The 23,561-nt window shown below is 36.6% G+C and overlaps 1 protein-coding gene across 1 annotated transcript; it reads right to left on the bottom strand.

Annotated features, from left to right (window-relative positions):
• Positions 1 to 472: 472 nt before the first annotated feature.
• Positions 473 to 8,693, bottom strand: C1H2orf78 (chromosome 1 C2orf78 homolog). The gene is made up of 2 exons (XM_075189518.1): positions 8,602 to 8,693; positions 473 to 1,162 (listed from the first exon to the last, which is right to left on the bottom strand). The coding sequence occupies exon 2, from the start codon at positions 1,152 to 1,154 to the stop codon at positions 609 to 611; it is 546 nt and encodes a 181-aa protein (XP_075045619.1). The 5' UTR covers positions 1,155 to 1,162; positions 8,602 to 8,693; the 3' UTR covers positions 473 to 608.
• Positions 8,694 to 23,561: the final 14,868 nt, after the last annotated feature.

Here is a 23,561-nt window from a genome sequence, read left to right as displayed (position 1 = left end):
CGCACGCTGGAGGTTAAGAGCATTTTCTAGTATATGATAATATTACACTGTTTTGTGCTCACCCTTCTGTTTTCTAGGTATATATAAATGTATGTCACACCCTCATTTTAAAAAATATTTTGGGGCGGAGAGCCCCATGAAAATTATTATCATCAACAGTGTTATTGATAGATTGGTTATATTATTAAATTTATTGTTTATTTACATTGAAGACTTGAAGATATTCATTCCAGTCTATTGCACACTTTTAGTAAAGCACATTTTAAAGCAAATTTTGTAAAAAGAAAGAAGTCTACTTGTGTCACAGGCTAACCTTAACATCTCACTGGATCTATAAACGTTATGTGATATTACGTACAGTATTTTAGTTAGCAATTTAATATTATTAATGGCTCTACTGCCTTTTGGCGGTTATCAGTTTAGTTTTGCAGTAAAAAGTGTTCATCTTTTCTAAACTATATGTGACCATTTTTAAAAAGTATTAAAGGTCTCAAAGCTCTGCTGGGTATCTGTCAAGGTCTGATTTTTTTTACTGCGACTTCTAATTACATAACTCCTCACTGCTTCTTGTAACCACTGCTTCCATCTATTTTGTCCATTGTTTCTATCTACACTGCTCCCAGGTCTTCATTTAAAACCTCCATTGAGTTGTATCTTGTCTTACTGTAGAAAGTATAACCGACAACAATCTGTTGATCAATAATCCTCTGATTTAGGATTTGTGGCCCTCTCTTGCTTGGATATATAGCGGGTTCCTCCCGCTCCTTCTGTGCTTTCCTTTTCAAGGCCTCTTGTTCCTTTCTCTTCTCTGGGGGAATTTGTATAGAAACCTCCAGTTCCCGAAAAATAGATGATTTTGAAATGCCGTGGATATTAGGAGCTTTGCTGTTTTTCAGCCCTGCTTGGAAAGATGTTCTGGACAGCTGCATATTAGGAGTAGGCTTCTGCTGGACGATGGGATCTGAAGTCAAGTTGGCTATTTTTTTGCTATATTCCATGTCTTTTTGGGAAGATTTAGTCTGGGTTTGGATATGATTACTTGTAGATGTTCTTTTACTCAGTGCATGGATGCAATTAACAGACTCCTGTAGCTGAAGATGTAAGTGGCTTTTTGGAGCTATTATATCTGTGGTATTTACATCTGAACTATTCATTAAAGAGTCTGCAAAGAAAAATAATAATTTAACAATCTAATACGATAATACATACAATTGTGTTTATTATCATTTAGTAATAATCATTTATTATCATTTAGCAATAATAGTCCACATTTCACTGTTATTAACAATAATATTCACTTAAAATAGTTTTTAATTCCAGAGGGTATACATCAAGCTGAAAGTGGACCGAATAATCGGCAAAGAAGGGGTGGAAATTTCCACCCTTTTACACCAGGGAGCAGGGAACTGATGGGGTTTAGGGGATTTTGGTGTTGTCTGTTTATTTATTTTCTTTAATTTGGTTACTTGCTGCACATCATTACCAAAGGGCATTTTATTGGATATTACTACTAATGTCATCCCACTGGACATTATACCCACTGGGCAATTTTTCAGGGCATTACAACTATTGGACATCTTACTGAACATTGCTAGTAATTGCCTTTACAGGAAAAAAATAGCCTCTAATGAGCATCATACTGGTGCTAACAAAAAAGTAATTTTTTTTTACACAGAAAACTAGTATTGTGATTACCCCCATCCTAATGCATCATGGCGGTGGTGTCTAGGTGTAATCCTAACTTCCCACTGCACGATGGGGACCTGAATTTAGAGCTTGAGTTTGTAAATGAAGAGTGGAAAGACTCTGCAATAAAGTGCAATGTCGGTTTTTATCAGACTAACCTCACTTTTTTAGTAAGTGGACATTTACGTTTACGTATCACAGCTTATTAACAGTATACTTATTAATTGGGTCTTTTTCTTTCATACATAATCCACATTTACAGCTAGAAGTTGTAATGTTTATTAATATTTTTCTCAGTCTGTTGGATACAGCCTTGTAGCAGGAACTCTTGGTGCGTTAGGCCGACCTGCCTAATCGGGGTAAAACCAGAAAAAAAACAAATATAGCTTTCATTTTTCCATATCTCTATGAAAGCCATCCATAAGTGAGGTTACATTTTGGATTGAGGTTTCATATTAGTAAAAATATCTCAATGTATTTATTTATTTCACACTTTAATGGATAAATGTCTCATAGTCTTTTAAAAGTAACTGATGATGTTAAGTCACAGCCTAAATCTCATCAATGAATTTGACATGCAAGACTGAGAAAATATTATAGTATATTTTATATATTGACTAACCTCACCACATGTGTTACATTTTATTAATTCAATATGTACCATGAAAAGTTTGAAAGTAGAATAGAAAATAATATACAAATCTGAATATTTGGTTGTCACTTACCGTCATAAGCTAAGTTTATGTATTGCATTTGTTTTTGACTTGACATAATTTATTTTACACTATCATGAGTCATCATGTATTAGATGACAGAAAATCTTACCTACCATGATACAGACGTAAGGTAATATGGTAACATAGTCAGGCTCTTTCAGAGGTTCATAGAGGCCAGGGAAACCCAAATTAAGAGGCCCCCCACCCCCTCTATTTAGAAAAAACAAACAAGAGATTAAAAATGCATTTAAAATGTAGTTTGATTTTAATGCTTAACTTTATTAAAATTTACAAATAAAATAATGAATTCATATACTGATGCATTGGATTATTAGAGATTTCAAATTAGAAGTGCTTTGCTACTTTTTTTGGCAAATACAGCAATTAATTTGGAAAAATCCAACTTTCAGTTAATTTTGAGCATGGCCACCCTACTCAATTGCTCTTGCCCCATAGTTGAGTGATGATAATTTTTCTTCAACCCACTGAATGTTCGTTCAATAGAAGCAATAGATGCTGGCAAACTGAGGAAGTGCGCAAAGCAATTGTGATGCTGGAAAACACCCCAGAAAGTCCTAGTTCTAGGACATCTGGAAGAAGTTCCTTTGGCTTGCTTTCTACAAAATCGCTTCAGGAAAATTAGTTTGTCATTGAAATCTTGGGAAGCATCTTTTTTGTATTGTTGCTGAATGTTTTCAGCTGTGGAGCCCAGGTCTTCATTACTCATTTTGTTGAACTCCCAAAAAAACTTAAGCAAGTTACAAATTACTTCCACTGAAGTAAAGCGATGATGAAGACCAGACAGAAAGGAGTGAGCGACTACATAGAAAACATTGATCCTATAGTGCTTTTTGTCATTGGATCGAGTAGGCAAGTGACTGCTGGAGAACCCGGTTAAAATCTCACTGTTTTTTGCTACAATTTTGCACCGTATGACAATCTCATCCCGTTTATTGCGTATCTGTTCAATGTCTTTGATAAGACATTTGATGTTTTCCAGCTCAACGTCTAATGTAGCATTGCATGCTTCAATAAGGAGGGTAGTTTGGTTGATCATTGTAAGTAGCTTTATCCACAAAAATGACAAATTCAAATTTTCAACGATTACTTCTTATTGAACTGAATTTCGGATCGAGTTTGTGCAGTGAGCTTGAGAACTTCAATATTTGATAAAGCTGTTCCAAAAGATCTAGTTGTGTATATATTATGAAGTGAAGCACAGAGATGCTCTTTCAGAATTTCCCATCTTTGTGGAGAGGAACATTTGTTACACAGTTCCAAAGTAATTGCCTCCTTACAAGATTCAGCACAGTCAGCAACCACAAGTTTAGTGTGTGGCTTCCACTGCTGGAGAAAATACAGCATTGTCTATAGTATAGTTTTGCGCAAGCAGAAATGCTTGTACTCTGTGGAATTTCCCATCCATGCTAGATTCATTGACATAGGTATGGCCAATGTATGCTTGAAAAAACAAGTTTAATTCTACCAAAATACTCGATCAGCAATTTCTTTTCCATTTTTTGTGTGAAATTATCAAACATGACAAACTGTTCTTCAATTGAAAATTGAAAATTTTGAGCATTCTACAATCTTTATATAATGAATCACCAGAGAGGTCTGTTCCTTGTGAGAACTATCTGGTGTGGCAATATAAAAAGTGTGCTTTATACTACAATGGTCTCCCAATTCCTATAGGTTTTTATATATGGTATTTCACTGAATACTTTATCCAAATTTTACATCTATACCTCTAATCAGAGAAGCCTGGTACATCACAATAAATGTACGTGCGCTGGAGGTTAAGAGCATTTTCTAGTATATGATAATATTACACTGTTTTGTGCTCACCCTTCTGTTTTCTAGGTATATATAAATGTATGTCACACCCTCATTTTAAAAAATATTTTGGGGCGGAGAGCCCCATGAAAATTATTATCATCAACAGTGTTATTGATAGATTGGTTATATTATTAAATGTATTATTTATTTACATTGAAGACTTGAAGATATTCATTCCAGTCTACTGCACACTTTTAGTAAAGCACATTTTAAAGCAAATTTTGTAAAAAGAAAGAAGTCTACTTGTGTCACAGGCCTCACACAGGACCGAATAATCAGCAAAGAAGGGGTGGAAATTTCCACACTTTTACACCAGGGAGCAGGGAACTGATGGGGAGTTAGGGGATTTTGGTGTTGTCTGTTTATTTATTTTCTTTAATTTGGTTACTTGTTGGACATCATTACCAAAGGGCATTTTATTGGATATTACTACTAATGTCATCCCACTGGACATTATACCCACTGGGCAATTTTTCAGGGCATTACAACTATTGGACACATTACTGAACATTGCTAGTAATTGCCTTTACAGGAAAAAAATAGCCTCTAATGAGCATCATACTGGTGCTAAAAAAAAGTAATTATTTTTTTACACAGAAAACTAGTATTTTGATTACCCCCATCCTAATGCATCATGGCGGTGGTGTCTAGGTGTAATCCTAACTTCCCACTGCACGATGGGGACCTGAATTTAGAGCTTGAGTTTGTAAATGAAGAGTGGAAAGACTGCAATAAAGTGCAATGTCGGTTTTTATCAGACTTACCTCACTTTTTTAGTAAGTGGACATTTACGTTTACGTATCACAGCTTATTAACAGTATACTTATTAATTGGGTCATTTTCTTTCATACATAATCCACATTTACAGCTAGAAGTTGTAATGTTTATTAATATTTTTCTCAGTCTGTTGGATACAGCCTTGTAGCAGGAACTCTTGGTGCGTTGGGCGACCTGTCTAATCGGGGTAAAACCAGAAAAAAAACAAATATAGCTTTCATTTTTCCATATCTCTATGAAAGCCATCCATAAGTGAGGTTACATTTTGGATTGAGTTTTCATATTAGTAAAAATATCTCAATGTGTTTATTTATTTCACACTTTAATGGATAAATGTCTCATAGTCTTATAAAAGTAACTGATGATGTTAAGTCACAGCCTAAATCTCATCAATGAATTTGACATGCAAGACTGATAAAATATTATAGTATATTGTATATATTGACTAACCTCACCACATGTGTTACATTTTATTAATTCAATATGTACCATGAAAAGTTTGAAAGTAGAATAGAAAATAATATACAAATCTGAATATTTGGTTGTCACTTACCGTCATAAGTTAAGTTTATGTATTGCATTTGTTTTTGACTTGACATAATTTATTTTACACTATCATGAGTCATCATGTATTAGATGACAGAAAATCTTACCTGCCAAGATACAGAAGTAAGGTAATATGGTAACATAGTCAGGCTCTTTCAGAGGTTCATAGAGGCCAGGGAAACCCAAATTAAGAGCCCCCCCCCACCCCCTCTATTTAGAAAAAACAAACAAGAGATTAAAAATGCATTTAAAATGTAGTTTGATTCTAATGCTTAACTTTATTAAAATTTACAAATAAAATAATGAATACATATACTGATGCATTGGGTTATTAGAGATTTCAAATTAGAAGTGCTGTGCTACTTTTTTTGGTAAATACAGCAATCAATTTGGAAAAATGCAACTTTCAGTTACTTTTGAGCATGGCCACCCCACTCAATTGCTCTTGCCCCATAGTTGAGTGATGATAATTTTTAATGTCCTTCAACCCACTGAATGTTCGTTCAATAGAAGCAATAGATGCTGGCAAACTGAGGAATTGCGCAATGCAATTGTGATGCTGGAAAACACCCCAGAAAGTCCTAATTCTAGGACATCTGGAAGAAGTTCCTTTGGTTTGCTTTCTACAAATTCGCTTCAGGAAAATTAGTTTGTCATTGAAATCTTGGGAAGCATCTTTTTTGTATTGTTGCTGAATGTTTTCAGCTGTGGAGCCCAGGTCTTCATTACTCATTTTGTTGAACTCCCAAAAAAAACTTAAGCAAGTTACAAATTACTTCCACTGAAGTAAAGCGATGATGAAGACCAGATAGAAAGGAGTGAGCGACTACACAGAAAACATTGATCCTATAGTGCTTTTTGGCATTGGATTGAGTAGGCAAGTGACTGGTGGAGAACCCGGTTGAAATCTCACTGTTTTTTGCTACAATTTTGCACCGTATGACAATCTCATCCCGTTTATTGCGTATCTGTTCAATGTCTTTGATAAGACATTTTTGTTGTCCAGCTCAACGTCTAATGTAGCATTGCATGCTTCAATAAGGAGGGCAGTTTGGTTGATCATTGTAAGTAGCTTTATCCACAAAAATGACAAATTCAAATTTTCAACGATTACTTCTTATTGAACTGAATTTTGGATCGAGTTTGTGCAGTTAGCTTGAGAATTTCAATATTTGATAAAGCTGTTCCAAAAGATCTAGTTGTGTATATATTATGAAGTGAAGCACAGAGATGCTCTTTCAGAATTTCCCATCTTTGTGGAGAGGAACATTTGTTACACAGTTCCAAAGTAATTGCCTCCTTACAAGATTCAGCACAGTCAGCAACCACAAGTTTAGTGTGTGGCTTCCACTGCTGGAGAAAATACAGCATTGTCTATAGTATAGTTTTGCGCAAGCAGAAATGCTTGTACTCTGTGGAATTTCCCAGCCATGCTAGATTCATTGTCATAGGTATGGCCAATGTATGCTTGAAAAAACAAGTTTAATTCTACCAAAATACTCGATCAGCAATTTCTTTTCCATTTTTTGTGTGAAATTATCAAACATGACAAACTGTTCTTCAATTGAAAATTGAACATTTTGAGCATTCTACAATCTTTATATAACGAATCACCAGAGAGGTCTGTTCCTTGTGAGAACTATCTGGTGTGGCAATATAAAAAGTGTGCTATATTGGTCTCCCAATTCCTATAGGTTTTTATATATGGTATTTCACTGAATACTTTATCCAAAACGTACATCTATACCTCTAATCAGAGAAGTACATCACAATAAATGTACGCGCGCTGGAGGTTAAGAGCATTTTCTAGTATATGATAATATTACACTGTTTTGTGCTCACCCTTCTGTTTTCTAGGTATATATACATGTATGTCACACTCTCATTTTGAAAAATATTTTGGAGCGGAGAGCCCCATGAAAATTATTATCATCAACAGTGTTATTGATAGATTGGTTATATTATTAAATTTAATATTTATTTACTTTGAAGACTTGAAGATATTCATTCCAGTCTACTGCACACTTTTAGTAAAGCCCATTTTAAAGCAAATTTTGTAAAAAGAAAGAAGTCTAATTGTGTCACAGGCTAACCTTAACATCTCACTGGATCTATAAACGTTATGTGATATTACGTACAGTATTTTAGTTAGCAATTTAATATTATTAATGGTTCTACTGCCTTTTGGCGGTTATCAGTTTCGTTTAGCAGTGAAAAGTGTTCATCTTTTCTAAACTATATGTGACCATTTTTAAAAAGTATAAAAGGTCTCAAAGCTCTGCTGGGTATTTGTCAAGGTCTGATTTTTTTACTGCCACTTCTAATTACATAACTCCTCACTGCTTCTTGTAACCACTGCTTCCATCTTTTTTGTCCATTGTTTCTATCTGCACTGCTCCCAGGTCTTAATTTAAAACCTCCATTGAGCTGTATCTTGCCATACTGCAGAGACTATAACTGAGAAATTGTCCCAGTTCTCCAAAACCCTAGATCCCTCCTTCCTACATCAACATCTCAGCCACTTGTTTACCTCCCAAAGCTGACTTGGATTTTAGATGTAGCATGTGGAGCAATTAGTATTTCAGAAAATACTACCTTGAATGTTATTACTTTATATTTGCTGGCTAATCCCAGTGTCTATCTATCTCTAACTATGTTATTGGTTATGAAGTTTATCATTGAGTCCTCCCTTACCCCAATGAACAATATTTCAATCCACAATATGCCAACCCCAAGCACCTGGGAAACGGCAAACTGTTGGGTATTTATGGTCCTTGCAACTGGTCGTCCTATATAGCCTTCTAAAAATTGAATTTCTGACAAACAGCATGTATCTGATCCTCCTTACACTTCTATTGTCATCCCTGGAAACTGCAGGTGCAGCAGGTACCACAGGTGCTGGTATCACAAAATTCTTTATCCAAATAATTGATTATTGCATCTGTAAATCTTTTTTATGCAGCATGACTAAGTTTGACTTTGTGGCATGTCATATCCATTTTTACTTGCACATTGTGCTGGTTACATACATACATACTTTCAGTATCCTTAAGTGTCCCTTGTTCATCCGCATCGTCACAGGTGTTCTTGGCAGGGGGTTCATATTCACTCGCACTGGGATCCTCAGCATGTATTTCTCACATAATGGAAGAAAAAACAAACATTAAAATCATATATGTTTTAGTAGATAACATCCAACTTTTAGCATCATATAAGTAGATTAGTTTGCTAGTAAAATCTACTACATTAGTCATTTCACATGTTTTTTTTTTAATGTGTGAATATGCGGGGTCATTTAGAGAAAAACAAGAACACCAAATGGATTGATAATAGGCATAAAGTGCAAAATTTATTTATTTGCCTTGATGGCAACTTTGCATATGCATCCATTTACCTTACCTATTCTCCAAAGGATCCTCACAGAAAATATATCACATTGCTAGATTATCCAATAGGCTGACTAGGTTGCAGTCTAGGGTGCTAGGCATCATGAGTGTGGTGTTGAAAAATCCTTTTTACAAGGCAAGTGGAAAATGATTTTTTGAAAATACCAGAACATATACTTTGTTGGTGGCGGTGTTAAGTTTTAAAGACAACATTAATATTATTTGAGTAATTAATGCATGTATTATGATTTGATATTTATCTGGAGGGGATTGTTGTGTGTTTGGGGGAGGACTCTTACCAGTGTCTATCTGTACCACACCCTGTACCAGTTTTATGTTCGATACAGGCCAATCCTGTGCACAGGGCCGCCGAGAGGGGGGGGGGGGGGCGGGTACTAATTACCCGGGCCCGGGCATGTCAGGGGGCCCGGCGCTGCTGATTTTTTATTTATTTTTTTTCCTTCTATTTTTATTTATTTTGCGAGGGGGGGGGCGGGGCTCGGTCATTGGTGGGGGGAGCAGGCTAGTTTAAAAAAAAAAAACATACTCACCTGATCGCGGCGCCGGCATCCCTCCTCTCTGCTGCTCTGTGCTCCATTCAGACTGTCTGAATGCTGGGTGTGATGTCATCCTGTCATGCCCAGCATTCAGTCAGTCTGGAGCAATGGAGCACAGAACAGCAGAGAAGACCAAGAAAGGAGAGAGAAGAAAAGGTAAGTGAAGGGAGGAAAACGAGGGGGGGTACTGTCATGTTCTACACCAAGCACTAATAGGGTTCATTGTCTTTTTTCAAAAAAATATATTCTTTATAAAAGTACAATTAAACTGGTCATGGATGGGTGACAAAATTACTATGCAAACACGTTTCCTATTGAATGACTGTACAGAAATTGCGTGCTTTTCTACAATATATTTTTATAATATTGTTTAGGGCTTTTGTGTCGCTATGTATGATGCAGACATATATTTAAATATAATATTTTTAATACAGGTAGTGGTTGCAGATAACACTGATTTAGGCACAGGTTAGATAAATTAAAAATGTGTAAAATAGATAAAATAAGACGCAAAAAGTTAATTTCATTTACCTTAGCATTAAAATGCATTTAGGTACAAAATGAAACCATAGCAATCAATTGGACATTTTTTTTCTAATTCTCTAACTTTCACTGCACAGATAAAAGTTAAATGCTGACTGGTTGCTGTGGTTTCATGCACAGTTTGTACCTAAGTGCGAAGTAAGAAAATGAGCCTTAAAGTCTCCAATGCTGCCTCAAACAACCCAAGAATACCCATTGTTATAAAAACTATGTCATAATCGAATTTATAAAACATGGCATGATAGGGGTTGTAGTGCTTCAAGGGCCACCAACCAAGCAGCATGACACAGAGGGGTTACAAAATGGGGGGGGCAGCATGGCACAGAGGGGTTAAAAAAAATGAGGAAATTTTTTGCCATACTCAACTATGAGGGGGGCCCCATGAATTTGTTGTACCGGGGCCCTGAATTCCTCTTGGCAGCCCTGCCTGTGCACTCCAGAGGGCTGAGGCCCAAGGACTACATGGCACATCCTGTCTCCCAGGATGTTTGAAGTTGTCTCTCAGTTTGTCCTCAGGCTGCGCTTAAAGTCCTGTCACCTGTGTGATATATCCGAAGTTAAGAATGTTGCAATGTATACTGGCAAATATTGACTAAACACCGGAGTAGAAATTCATATAGATAGATATAAATGTAATTTTTTGGAGCCTAAAGCTCACACAATAAATGCTGACTGTTACACACCCTAAAACAATGTTTTAAAAATTAAAGAGGTCACCGTAATTAAAAAGATTTCATATTTTGTAAATATTTTGTGTTTCTTATTCCCTGCCTTGCACAACATTTGAGTGTTTGACAATATTGAAAGAAGGTTGTCATTTTGCTGTTGTTTTCTAAGCATAATACAATTGAAAAACATTTGCTGTCATTTATCTCTTTTTGACCTCAGTGTCAGATTTCCGAACAATCGTGATAGCATTGTCCTGTTTAGTAATATCTTCCCAAATGCGGTTCTTCACAGGGTCGGATAGTTGGTGATTAGTATGGTGCAGCCCCTCTATTACGTGCTTCACCCTCACTTTAACCTCTTGACAGGTGTCACTTCCTCATATTCGGACATTGTACAAAATCACTAGAACGTATAATTTCAAAATGCAGCCTGAATCACAAAATGGCAAAGCACAATCCTTGCCTCTCCAGCTTTAGATAGTGTCAGCAGAGGTGTATTCTCCTGACATTTGTTGTGTGTGAACGCCCAGGCACTGGAACGCCCCTAATTGCATTGGTATGGCCCAATATTTTGACTGAATGAGATATGACAGGTACTCCATTAAATACAAGTGAAAGGAAATGTTTCTGCCTTTTTAGATATGGTCTTGAAGGGAACCACAACAAATATACCTATGCACACACATGTCCTGTGAGCCAATCAGTGAGGAGAATGCTGAATATCCTCATTCACTTGTAATCATGAGGTCTGCTAGTTTCTCCAGGATGGAGCTGAGGGCTCTGACCTAAGTGATGGGCCACTTCTTGGCTTCAGCCCCACAATACGTCCGCAATGTGGACAAGAAGGCATACGGTCTGTTGGTCAACTTCAATGTCGTTGGAGTGACCTCCACAGCAGACAACTGCAGCTTCTTGCGGACATTAGGTGCAGGTTCACAGCTACAAAATAAATACATATTATTATAGTTTATCTGGCCCTTGTAGTTATATCCCAGTGTAGAAGAGAAACTATTGTTGAAATAGCACTGTGGCTTAGTGGTTAGCACTTCTGCAAAGCTTGAAAAATATTGAACCACCCATAGAGCGAAAATATTTTTAGAACAGGTAATAATGTTATGTAATTTAATAATGTTTAAATGTGGTATTTTAATTTTATTTTCAGGTGCAGACCCAACACCACTCCTACACATTTTGCTTAACAAAATAGAAAAAAATAAGTGGCTTTGAGTTTCAATTTTAAAAAATATTTATAATTTTGTTATTCAACTTGTTACGGGCTTATTTTTGTGTCATAAAAATGTCTGAAGTAAAAAAAATCCTCTGAGTTTTATTTTTCAAGGTAAATGGCAGTAATGAGAAATAGGTTAGTAGAGAATTTTATAAAGGGGTTATTCTCATCATGGAATAGTGCATGTTGATGAGGGTTAATATTATGCAATTATCAGGAAAGATCAATGTTTAGGAGAAATAAGGTCAATTACGGGAATTAAGAAAATGCATGCATGTCTGTTCTGATGTAAAGTAGGAGTAAATACTAATGTAGTGAAAAATAGGTGCACTTAGAAGAGCAAAAAAATGCATTTATGCTTATGTGTGATTTACGTAACGTAAGTGAGTTACTGCGGTATTCACATCAGAACGTATTCCTCAGATATGCTTGGATTTGAATATGGGCGTATGTACGCACAAGTTACAAGCACTTTTATAAACGCAACTTTCGTTCAACATTAATCAGGCCTAGTGTGAGGCACTGTAAGGGGAACAGAGAAGGGGAGGAGCAGGCACAAAGTACCAGGACTCAGGCCTGCCTATGTAGCGGGAGGAGCCACCCATCTGATATGGTCAAGCCCCCTTCGGCGGCTATGGAAGGGGTCAATCACCATGCACTGTGAATAAATAAAACAGAGAAAAATGAGACCACAGGTACTCTGACTCTCATTCTAATATCCTAACAATCTAAACAGTGTAAAATATGTTATACCTTCTGAAAGCAAAAATACCTGAAACAGTATGTATATGCAATTTATTGGCTATTGTGTTGTGGAACAAAAAGTAAGAAGAAAGGGTGTGAAATGAAGACAACATAAAGATATTAACAGTCACCAAGGAGCTCAGTGACCAGTGCTCAAAAGTGGACATTTAGAAGTGATGGTATGAAAAATATAATGCGAATGTAAGTGAATGGAATTTGATTGTTTTACAATGAAGGCAGCAGGCAGTGGCGGTCTGGCACAGCACCATATACACTCCCACTTCGACCACTGTCAGTCACCATATAATCTCAGATGACTTCTAATATCTTTTTTTTATCTTCCAGCCTGGGGGTACATTCATTATTATGGTAAACAAATTTCATTTTGAAAAAAAAGAAACAAACTGCTGTCATCAAGTAATCTTCATATCCATGTGTAATTTACCTTCATTAACAATTACTGTAAATTTTCCATCATGAAATACTTAAAAAATAAGTTATATGACAGAAGTGCCATCACTGATCTCCACAATATATAAAGGTATATTTTATGAGTGGCATCACTGTTAGGATCTTTTAAACAGTTATATCACGTGTATTTGTATGTATGCAGGGGCAAATGCAGGATTTGTAGAGAGGGGTTTCCACGCCACGCTGCCATTGGTCATGGCCAGTATGTATGGGGGTGTAGCTGTAATTTTAGACAGTGCTCTCCAACTCCTCCGATCCCCATCATATACATGGGCAGTGCTGTTAGGAACATGCAGCTGTCCGTTTTTGAGCAGCGCCATGTGAAGCCGGACATACCTCCCAACTGTCCCTACATTTGAGACAAAGTCCTAACTGGGTTTGTTAGTCCCCAAAATTGGGAATGTCTCACCAGAATCAAGACAGTTGGCAGACAGTCCTGCTTGCTCCTACCTGTTCTTGCTGCTTTCACTACTTGTTGCTGTTGCTCGTGTCCTAAGCTCAGTTGCTGCTTGTCTGGATCCTGGAATGGTGGGTCCCTGTTTGGAAAAAAATGACAGGTACATGCAATGTACAGGTGCAATGAGTGAACACAATAGGCCTTCCTCCCCCCAAAGCAGCCCGATATTAAATCAAAAGCACCCATGTTTAATAATTAGGCCTCCCAACAACAAACCTGGACAGTAAATTAATGTGATTCACCTTTAATAAAAAGACCCATTTCCACCCAAACAAACCCAACATTAAATTAATAGTATATACATAAACCTATTTCCTCCCAAACATTAAAAAATAATTGACATTCTCTTTTAAGAAATAGCAATCATTCTCCCCAAACTAGGCCACACATTAAATTAATAGTATCCCAAACCTTCACCCCACCAATAAATTAAAAGCTCCCGTTCTCAACCTATTGTGAAATTAATATTTCACACCCCACCCACATGACATAAAATACCCTCATACACTTACATTAAAATCCAGTCCCCCTCCCCCACACTTATATTAAAAGCCCCTCCAAGCCTATGTTTTAAATGGAACTATTCTACTTATACATTAAATCCTCCACTTATGCTAAAAGCACACTTACATGAGAACCCCCCCACACACACATTCACACTTACACTTACATTCTTCATCCAGTGCTGTCTTGTGTCCTGCTGCTGCACACATGAGACATGCTGGCTGTGGGAGAGAAACGGGATGTACACACACAGCAGGGGCGAGAAGGGCAGGGACACACAGCAGGGGAGAGAGCTGTGATTAGTGCAGACAGAAAAGATCAGAAACAATCTGTACACAAGCTGTAAAGTGGTTGGTCCCAAGGGCAGGGTCCAGTCACCTCAAGCATGCATTGCCCCAGGCTTGGAGAGGGGGGTGTCCAGGCATTAGGAACACCCCCCATGAGCAGGGCCATATTTCTGACTGGACACGATGGGCAGGTGTCTGGGGGCCCAAGGCAATGGAAATAAAAAAAATCCTGCAGAAAAAAACAAAACAAAAACTGACCTTTTGCGGTCACCTCCCCTGGTCCCCTCTTCCATGCTGTGCTCACAGTGAATGTCGGGCATGATGATGTCATCACGCCCGACATTCACTGCGAGCACAGCATGGAGGAGCGCAGCACGGAGGACTAAACAAAAAAGAAGAGAAGGGGATCGGACTATTGAAAAGTAAGTTAAAGGGGCCCATATATATATTTATATATATATATATATATATATATATATATATGTATATATAAATATATAGAGTGTATATATATATATATATGTATATATATATATATATATATACACTTCTTTTTTAAATATATATATATATATATATATATATATATATATATATATATATATATATATAAAAGTAAAGTGCATTTTATTTTATTAAATGGTGCAATAGTTTTCACAAAAGATATATGAACAAGACAGTGGGCAAATTCAGAAAGTGTTTTTTTGAAGAGTTGTAAATGCCGAGTGCTAACACTATTTACATCATACAAACTATATCTTCATTGTTGAATTAAATTTCTAAGATTAATTTTGCAAACAAAATATTTTAAAAATCAATGTCAATCAATTTCTAACAATGTCAAAATCCTATATTTCAGCTAATATTTTTCTTTCATGCATTCATAAACATACAACCACTAAATAAATGAACAGAAAAAAATATAGTAACTAAATGTGAACACAGAGACTAACAAAAAAAAATGCAATTTGAGCTTCACACTAAATGTATGCATTAATTGAATGCATAATTTATCTACACTACTTGATGATAATGGTGAGCCTTTTACACAGGTAGCTTTGGTAAATTACCAAATACACAATATGCCACATTTGAAGATATTAAATACAGATATGTGGATAAAATGTAAATGTACTTATTTCGGTCCATTATTTAGCATTACTTTTGCATTTTAGTAAGATGACTATTGTAAACATAAAGTAATAAGGGATAAGTGTTCCGAAAAAATATTTAAAAAAGAACTAGCCTTGCTCTTATACAAGGATTATTCTGTCTGCAACATGGTAATTGGCAATAATATCTGTGCTTAAATCGTACCTGTCATTCAGTCTTGGCCTTTTCATTGCTGGTGAAGTGGAAATAAAGCTTCAATGTGGTTCTTGTTTTACAAAAGAGATGGGCAGCTGGGCTGATACAATAAAACTAACCAATGCATTTAGGTTTAATGATCAGAATGCAAATCATTTTGCAGATTTTGATTTTACAATTATTTTATTTCAATGAAGTGTTCCAAAACCATTCAGACATTTGCTTTCATTGTTGTATTCACTAAATTCACCAAAAGCTTATTGTTGACTGGTTGCTTTGATTTGCTACACAAATGCATTTTGTTAGAACATAACACTCAGTTTATATTATGTTGTAATTTTTCAGGTATATGTTTTTACATCTATAAAGGGATTCACGCATTATAGAATAAGTAATGATCCATGACAGTAGAACTTTGTTGTGGCTAATGTTTAAAAAAATGGGTATAACCTAGAAAAATATTGGTTTTATGAGTACTGTAATCAAATTGTGTTCCAATTGTGGCTCCAGTCACCACTCAATGCACTTGTATTTATTTTTCTGTACATACTTCATTCTTGTAGATTTGATAACGTTCTGTGCACTCAGGGGCACTGTATAAATAAACATAAATATGAACATAACTGGATTTGAATTTTATGTAATGAAAATGGCTTTGTATATCAAACATGTTACTTATATAGTTTGTTATTAATGCACATTTCTGCTAAATTTCAGCCTACTTTGCAGGAAGGACACTTTATTTATGTCCAAATATCCCGACAGAAGGATAAGTTGAAGTTTCTTCTTACAAAATTGAATTAGCATTCTAATACATGTTTACCTGTTTTAATACATTTTGTTTATTGTTAATTATATCACACCACTATAGAACCAGAGCAGTAGAAGTGTAACCCTGTCATATACATGTCAATATTATATTGGCTATTACAGTTTTCATTGCATTTGATAGGTTTTTCATCATGAGTTCCATTGCAAAAATATTATTATATTATATTGTAATAATGTATTTTTTCGCTCCATATTTTACACTTTTAGGGGCATATTCAATTACGTTTCTGGTCCGCGGGATCACGCCGGAACGGACCGCACCCCACAGGCTTGCGTACGAAAATCCGCCTTATTGCGGTACCGCATTACCGGTAATACTGTGCACTATCGGACCGGAATCCTAATTGAATAAGCATGAATGTAAAATACATATTCTGAGTTAGCTCAACATTCCACTGCAGCTGTAAAATATTACAGTTTTACCGTCCCACCCCACTACAGACAGCTACAACATCTCCCAAATGTTTAGGACAGTATCCAGATGGGATCTTATACAGGTCAGAAAGCTGAAACTCTGGTACTGCCCATTTCTATGAATCAACCAATTCATTTCTGAATGTAAGTCTACCTAGCCAGTGTCGGACTGGGGCATGAAGGGCCCACCGGGGGAATTCAGTGATAGGGGCCCACTATATTGGGGTGTGGCCAACTTTAGGAGTGGGTGTGGCCAGTAAAGGGGGTGTGGTCAGGCTATGGAGGACAACTTATAGCACTATTTTAAATGTGCACCTTTTGCATTAGACCCTGCCCATTCTACTGGTAGGGAACTACATGGGACCCATTAATAAAACACTTGTGGTTTGGAAGAAACTCCAGTACCAGCTCCTGTCGTCTCCTAATGCACCAAGACAGTTACTTATGATAAGTGCATCATTTGGTTACCTCCAACCCTCGCCTCATATGTTGTTATTGCCCATCATGTATTGAGCTTATTAAAAGCCATTACAAGGGCTACACAAACCAAATAATAACATCATCAATTAGAAGACATAAACTGCACAATTAATTTTTTAGTACAATGGTTACCAACCTGTTGTTGCTGTGACATGTCCTGGAATAAAAGTCAATTCATAAAAAAACAAGTGATTGTAATTCTCAACTAATCTCAGTGAAATCCATCTAATTTCATTTTAAATACGGTTGATATATGCCTATAATACTTTCACTATATCACCCCTAAATTCTAAACAGGACAACCATCAAAAAGAATGCACAATAGGCAAAAGGAAAAATATATAAATATAATTATGTTCTCCTATGCATGTGCCTTTCTACACTAACATACAATATAGACCAACATATTATACAACCCTGAATGATTATATTTTCAACTGGATGCAATTGGAATACTAGACTACATGAAAAGCACCCTTCATTTGCCAGATCTTGTATACACAGTCTGATTATTAAAATGACTCTTTGTTATAATTATTTTTTAAGGACTCTTACAGAATATGCCACTCGTCAAAGACCATACACACAGCATCAGTGCTACTACGGTTGCGTACTTCACCAATGAATGCTTGTTGAGAAGGGAAATTTTAAAAAACAAAAAAATGAACAGAATACAGCCCATCCAAAGCCTGTCACATTTATTCCATATATGCTGGTATGCTGCCAGTGTTGTATGAAAGAGAATATAAATATCAAAGGACGGGCGCAAATGGGGGAAGGGTAAAGAAACACAAGGATTGGGTCAATGAATAAGTCAAGGGGAAAACGGTCCCAAAGTCATTAAAGGATGTTGGTCTTCTAGTTCCACCTATACCGATGTCCCAGATGGTAAACTTACATCAATGTGACCTTTTCTATTCCATACAGTATTTGAATAATGTGTCCTCTTGCTTCAAAAAGCACCACCACGATGTACTTTTACTCCCCTCTAAACCTGTTTCTTCTCCTCACCAGAGTGCACATATGGGAGACCAGGGAGAGAACAGAGAAAGATCTCATGGTGTTTTACGTTCTCTATTTATTAAGTTAAAACATGGGGTTAAAAACACTCACATTTTGTATGTTAAAAAGGTATCTTTCAGTCCATATGTTTCCTCGATCAAACGGCAGTATCCAGCTTCTGTATCCCAGCCACGATCAAACTGGCTGGGCTTCAGATAACCCGGGGAAACTCTGCAGCGTCAGAGGGGGCGTGGTCTATTGCGTCCAGTGTTGCATGAACCTATGATGACCAAACTGACCTTGGATCAGTATGTTGATATCAGGACGTCCTCCTCCCCTGCTCAAACTGCTGAAAAACACACTACCGCGCCTGGGCTCTCTGCATCTGCGCGGTAGTGTGGTTACAGGAGATGTGACCGCCGCCGCCATCTAAACAAAGTTCAACATCAAGCTCCGCCGTAACAACGGAGGGGGCGGAGCTTCAACCCCGCTGGGCCTACCGGTGGATTGACCGGCTGTCCGGCGGGCCAGTCCGAGGCTGTACCTAGCTGCCAGTCACTGTCCTCTTTAGTTGGAGTAACACCTCTCCCCTAAATTGGCAACCTGCTGCAGACGATTTAACAAGCATGGTGGACAAATAAAGTTGAAACTATCCAGTTATTTAAGGTTTATAATTCAGCTTGGTAAAACACAGCCTTTGATATATATTTACATGAAATAGTGGCTTTACTCCTTACTTCTCCATTAGGTTTTTAATTATGTCTAAAATACAAACATTCTAGTAAAATAAGAAACCAATGTCTCTATGAAACGATTTGTATTATATTTGCCAATTTTTCCTGGGGACAAAAATAACCATATTCGTTGGCATTCATGCTTGTCTGGTTATGTCCATTCATCCCGAACAATTACTGTCCACAATAAAGTAGCAATGATTTAGCAAAACATTTCTTAGGGAGGGTTGGAAATTGAATATATCATTATTCCCATGTTAATATAAATATGCCCAGCAGACTCCGGCAGAGAATATATAATAGATGAAAAATACTGTTCTTCAAATTTTAATTTAAAACTTCAATCGTTGCGTTTAACATGAATGTGTAATTCAAGTTCAGCATAGATAAACTGTTAGCAAACTAAAAATCATAAACTTTATACTGCAGATTAATTTCATTTTTTCATTCAGTTTTATCATAATTTCATTCAGTTTTATTCATTTGATTATATAAAATTGGTGGCAGCGAAAGCAAAATCTGAGTCAGCTAACACAAATAGCAAACCCCAACAATGTATGGTCACAGCCACTACCACTGGTGCCAGGACATAGTCCCTTACGATTGGCCGGTGCTAACTCTGGAGTCATTGTGACCACTCCCCCTCTGAGCTTACAATGACGTGCCCACACAGAGCAGGTCAAGGGGTCCCCCACACAAAGGGACCGAGAGCCAACTTGCATTCGAAGAGTGCAGTGATATTCGGCCAATCAGCGATAGCAGTGTATAAATTAGTCACTGACTGCAAGAGCTCTCCTACCGAATTGTGCCTCCTCTGGAACTGAGAAAAGAAAAAATTAAATAAAATTGGTTACCATGTAAATACTAATGTAGGGCGGGTGGGAGGGGATTTGTGAGGCAGAAGACGTCCAGCAGCCTTAGCAGGGGGAATATATGGACAAGAAACTGGCAACTCCCACCGGTAACCGACAAATTGTCTGAAGAGATTCACAACTTAACCATTAATAGGTAAGTGCCTAACTCCTGAACATGCAAATGAATTTAAGGTTGTTTGGCTTTATATGCCCCACTCTTCATTGTACCAAATGAGACCATACATATTTGCATTTTTATGTGCGTGCAACTGACATTGCAGTGTGCGGATTTGAACATTTCGTGTTCCATTGCTGTGCATTTTACACACTTCAGTGCAGTTCCAAACTTACATTCACCTCAAACAGATCCCGTGGTAAACACCATACGATGCGGTAAATATTTCCTCATGCATTTAGCTTTAAAAAGACAACTTCCTATCTTGATGCAAGCTTAAAAAACACAGATTAAATGTACTTGTGGATATATGTAAAATATATCAAACATATAGGGCATGGATCATTAAGAAGAGCAAAGCAAAAAAAGGAGTAAATTTGATCCTGGTAAATGTCCTCTGGGACAAACCATGTTACAATGCAAGGTGAGCAAATAAGTTTATTGTTTTGACCATAAGGAAAAAAATTGGCTGCTTTTTCATGTAGCACACAAATACTTGATAGCTTTCTTTTTACACTGAAAAATAAAGTTGATTTTGGGTCATGCTGAATCAGAACTATAAATCTGTCCCCAAATTTTAAATTTACCCCCCCCCCCCCCCCCCCCTCCAATGCAACATGTTTTTGCCAAGGTGCAAATTTTCTCCTTTTTCTTTGCTTTGCTCTCCTATAATGACTCAGACCCATACATACTTTATTTTAATACATTTTAATACATGCTTTTTAACATGTTTTAAAACATGAATAAGTGTGTATGTAACCTAAAAGTGTTGATATAATAATTAAAAGCAGTTGAACATGGTATCAGTCCAGAGCTTTCTTCTTCACTGTTACACTCAGCTCTGGAATGTTTTATTTGTAGTCTTGATTACAAAAAGATGAGCACAATATAATCTGCATTATTCTCATGGTTTTGTATGTTTTCCCATGGATCAGATAGTCATCTGGATTCATTCACAAGCTTGCGTTCCTGTTCTAGGTTGTATTGAGATGAAGGGACATTAACAATCTGTGTTCTGCAGCATTTAATTACTTTGTTCTGCATAATAACAGATGAAAACATTCCCTTCAAATCATCTCCTTGGATGTAATGTACTGATGGATACAAATGTTTTGCAAATCAAGAGGCATCTACTAGCACAGTAAATGTTTAATGTCAGACTACTTAAAAGCAGATATATGTTGTGTGAAAAAGTGCAGCTATAGCTGAAAATAACCCCTATTATAATTGCATTTACATGGAAAATGATTTCACAATGACAATTGTGATAGCAGTTATTTAAATGATAAAAGAACAAGACATATGTTACTATTGCTAATGCTGGTTGAATGGTAGAATATTCATCCAGTATGAATCCTGCTATCATCTTAATTTTCTTACATATCCAAGAACTCTACATGAGAACATGTTCTCTGCTATCTAGTGATAATGACACAGGGCCTGATTCATTAAGGATCTTAACTGGAGAAACTTCTTATTTCAGTCTCCTGGACAAAACCATGTTACAATGCAAGGGGTGCAAATTAGCATTCTGTTTTGCACATAAGTTAAATACTGACTGTTTTGTCATGTAGCACACAAATACTTGATAGCTTATTTGTACACTGAAATTTAAAGTTGATATTTGTGTGCTACATGAAAAAACAGTCAGTATTTAACTTATGTGCAAAACAGAATGCTAATTTGGACCCCTTGCATTGTAACATGGTTTTGTCCAGGAGACTGAAATAAGAATTTTCTCAAGTTAAGATCCTTAATGAATCAGGCCCATAACCCTTCACTGTAAAACTTAAATAGAAGGAACATTTATGTGTATGTGTATCGATTCAAAATTTATTTACAGGATATGTCCCACATAAAGTGACCAAGAACTTATAGTCTAATATATTGTATCAAATTGAAAGTCTATCCTTCTCACTAATTGCTGATTACTTTCTCTTCAGAATATATTTAGATTATTAACACGTTTAACAAAACATATTTAAAAATAGAAAAGTAACTAAAAAGATTGTAAGTTCAGAAAAAGAGCAATAATTGACAGCATGGAGTTGGAAAGTCGGTAGATCGAGAATGCGCCATAATTGGCCACTTATTTGATACAAGTTAACCCGTGCATGATACTCATGCATTCTAGTCAAATCAAGCTACTTAAGGTCTTAAAAAGGTTCTTGTCATGCATTTGGACCTAGCCCAGGCCTCCTCAGGGGAAGAGCGTTAGTTCCCGATGCAAGCAACATTTTTAATGTGTGTTCATGAGGTAAAATTACCTCACGAAAATGAGTTTGACCCCTCAACTCGTAAATTTAGCCTTTACTACCCCTCCCACAGGGGGAAGGGGGGATGATGGAAGTTAACTGACTTGACTATTCTAATTTTTTTGTCAAATAATGTCAGTATACCAAATTTCAGGTCAATTGGATAAGCCCTTTCTGAGAAAATAGTTTTTTCCACACTAACGCACGCCTCTACACATGTGTGTTCATGAGGTAAAATTACCTCACGAAAATGAGTTTGAGTCCTACCAAATTTCAGCCCTTTTTGAATTTTTTTTCCCACACACACTAAGAATTTAGTAGGTCAGTGTATAACTCTGCCCAGCAGGTGGCGCTGCAACTTGTTTTTTTTTTTTTACACAAACAGACGCCACTAAGCATTTATATATTAGATGTTTTGTCTAGTTTTTGTCTAATATTATGGGGAGTGCAAATAAGTCAACCCATGCAAATGTAACATTCTTTTATAGAGACCCATGGCTATTTATAAAGGTATGAAAATCCCTGCTTTTCAACTCATTGCTGATTTATTTATTTATTGTTAGTAAATAAAAGTAAAAAATGCCTAATTTTCCACTAATGCACCACTTTCGTGAGACTGCTGTGCATTCTTGTATTTGGTTGGCAAGAAAACAATGGTATTTTCTGTAAAGTGTTCTGAAACAAAGTACAATTTGTGCGGACACTGCACAGAAATATTAATGACATTGAAGTCGGAATGTGATGAGCCCAAAAGTGACAAAATAGCCTTAGCACAGGGGTGAGAAAAATGTCCTAGCAGCAAAGGGGTTAAACTAATAAACTGATTCTGTAAATGGCACATGTTAAACTGCCTAACATAGAATATATCTAGCTCTGGCACCTGCATGTTGCACACAGCTGTATAATGAATAGCTCCGGAGATTATTTGTTTTTTTATTAATGAAATATTTCTCACAAGTATCACTTGTGCCTTTCTTTTTCTTTAAAGCTTCATTTTGACGGCATCTTGAATCTTGAGGCAGGGAGATAACCGCAAAGGACAAATCTCTTGGGGTCTACCTGGATAAAAGACTTCTGGTTATATTATTTCTACAAACAT

This window comes from Mixophyes fleayi, chromosome 1, assembly GCF_038048845.1.
Source record: "Mixophyes fleayi isolate aMixFle1 chromosome 1, aMixFle1.hap1, whole genome shotgun sequence".
Classification (NCBI taxonomy): Eukaryota; Metazoa; Chordata; class Amphibia; order Anura; family Limnodynastidae; genus Mixophyes; species Mixophyes fleayi.
This window is presented reverse-complemented; position numbering and strand designations above follow the sequence as displayed.

Bases quoted from the DNA above. Each gene is read 5' to 3' on its own strand.
- C1H2orf78 (XM_075189518.1), bottom strand. From the start codon at position 1,154: ATGAATAGTTCAGATGTAAATACCACAGATATAATAGCTCCAAAAAGC.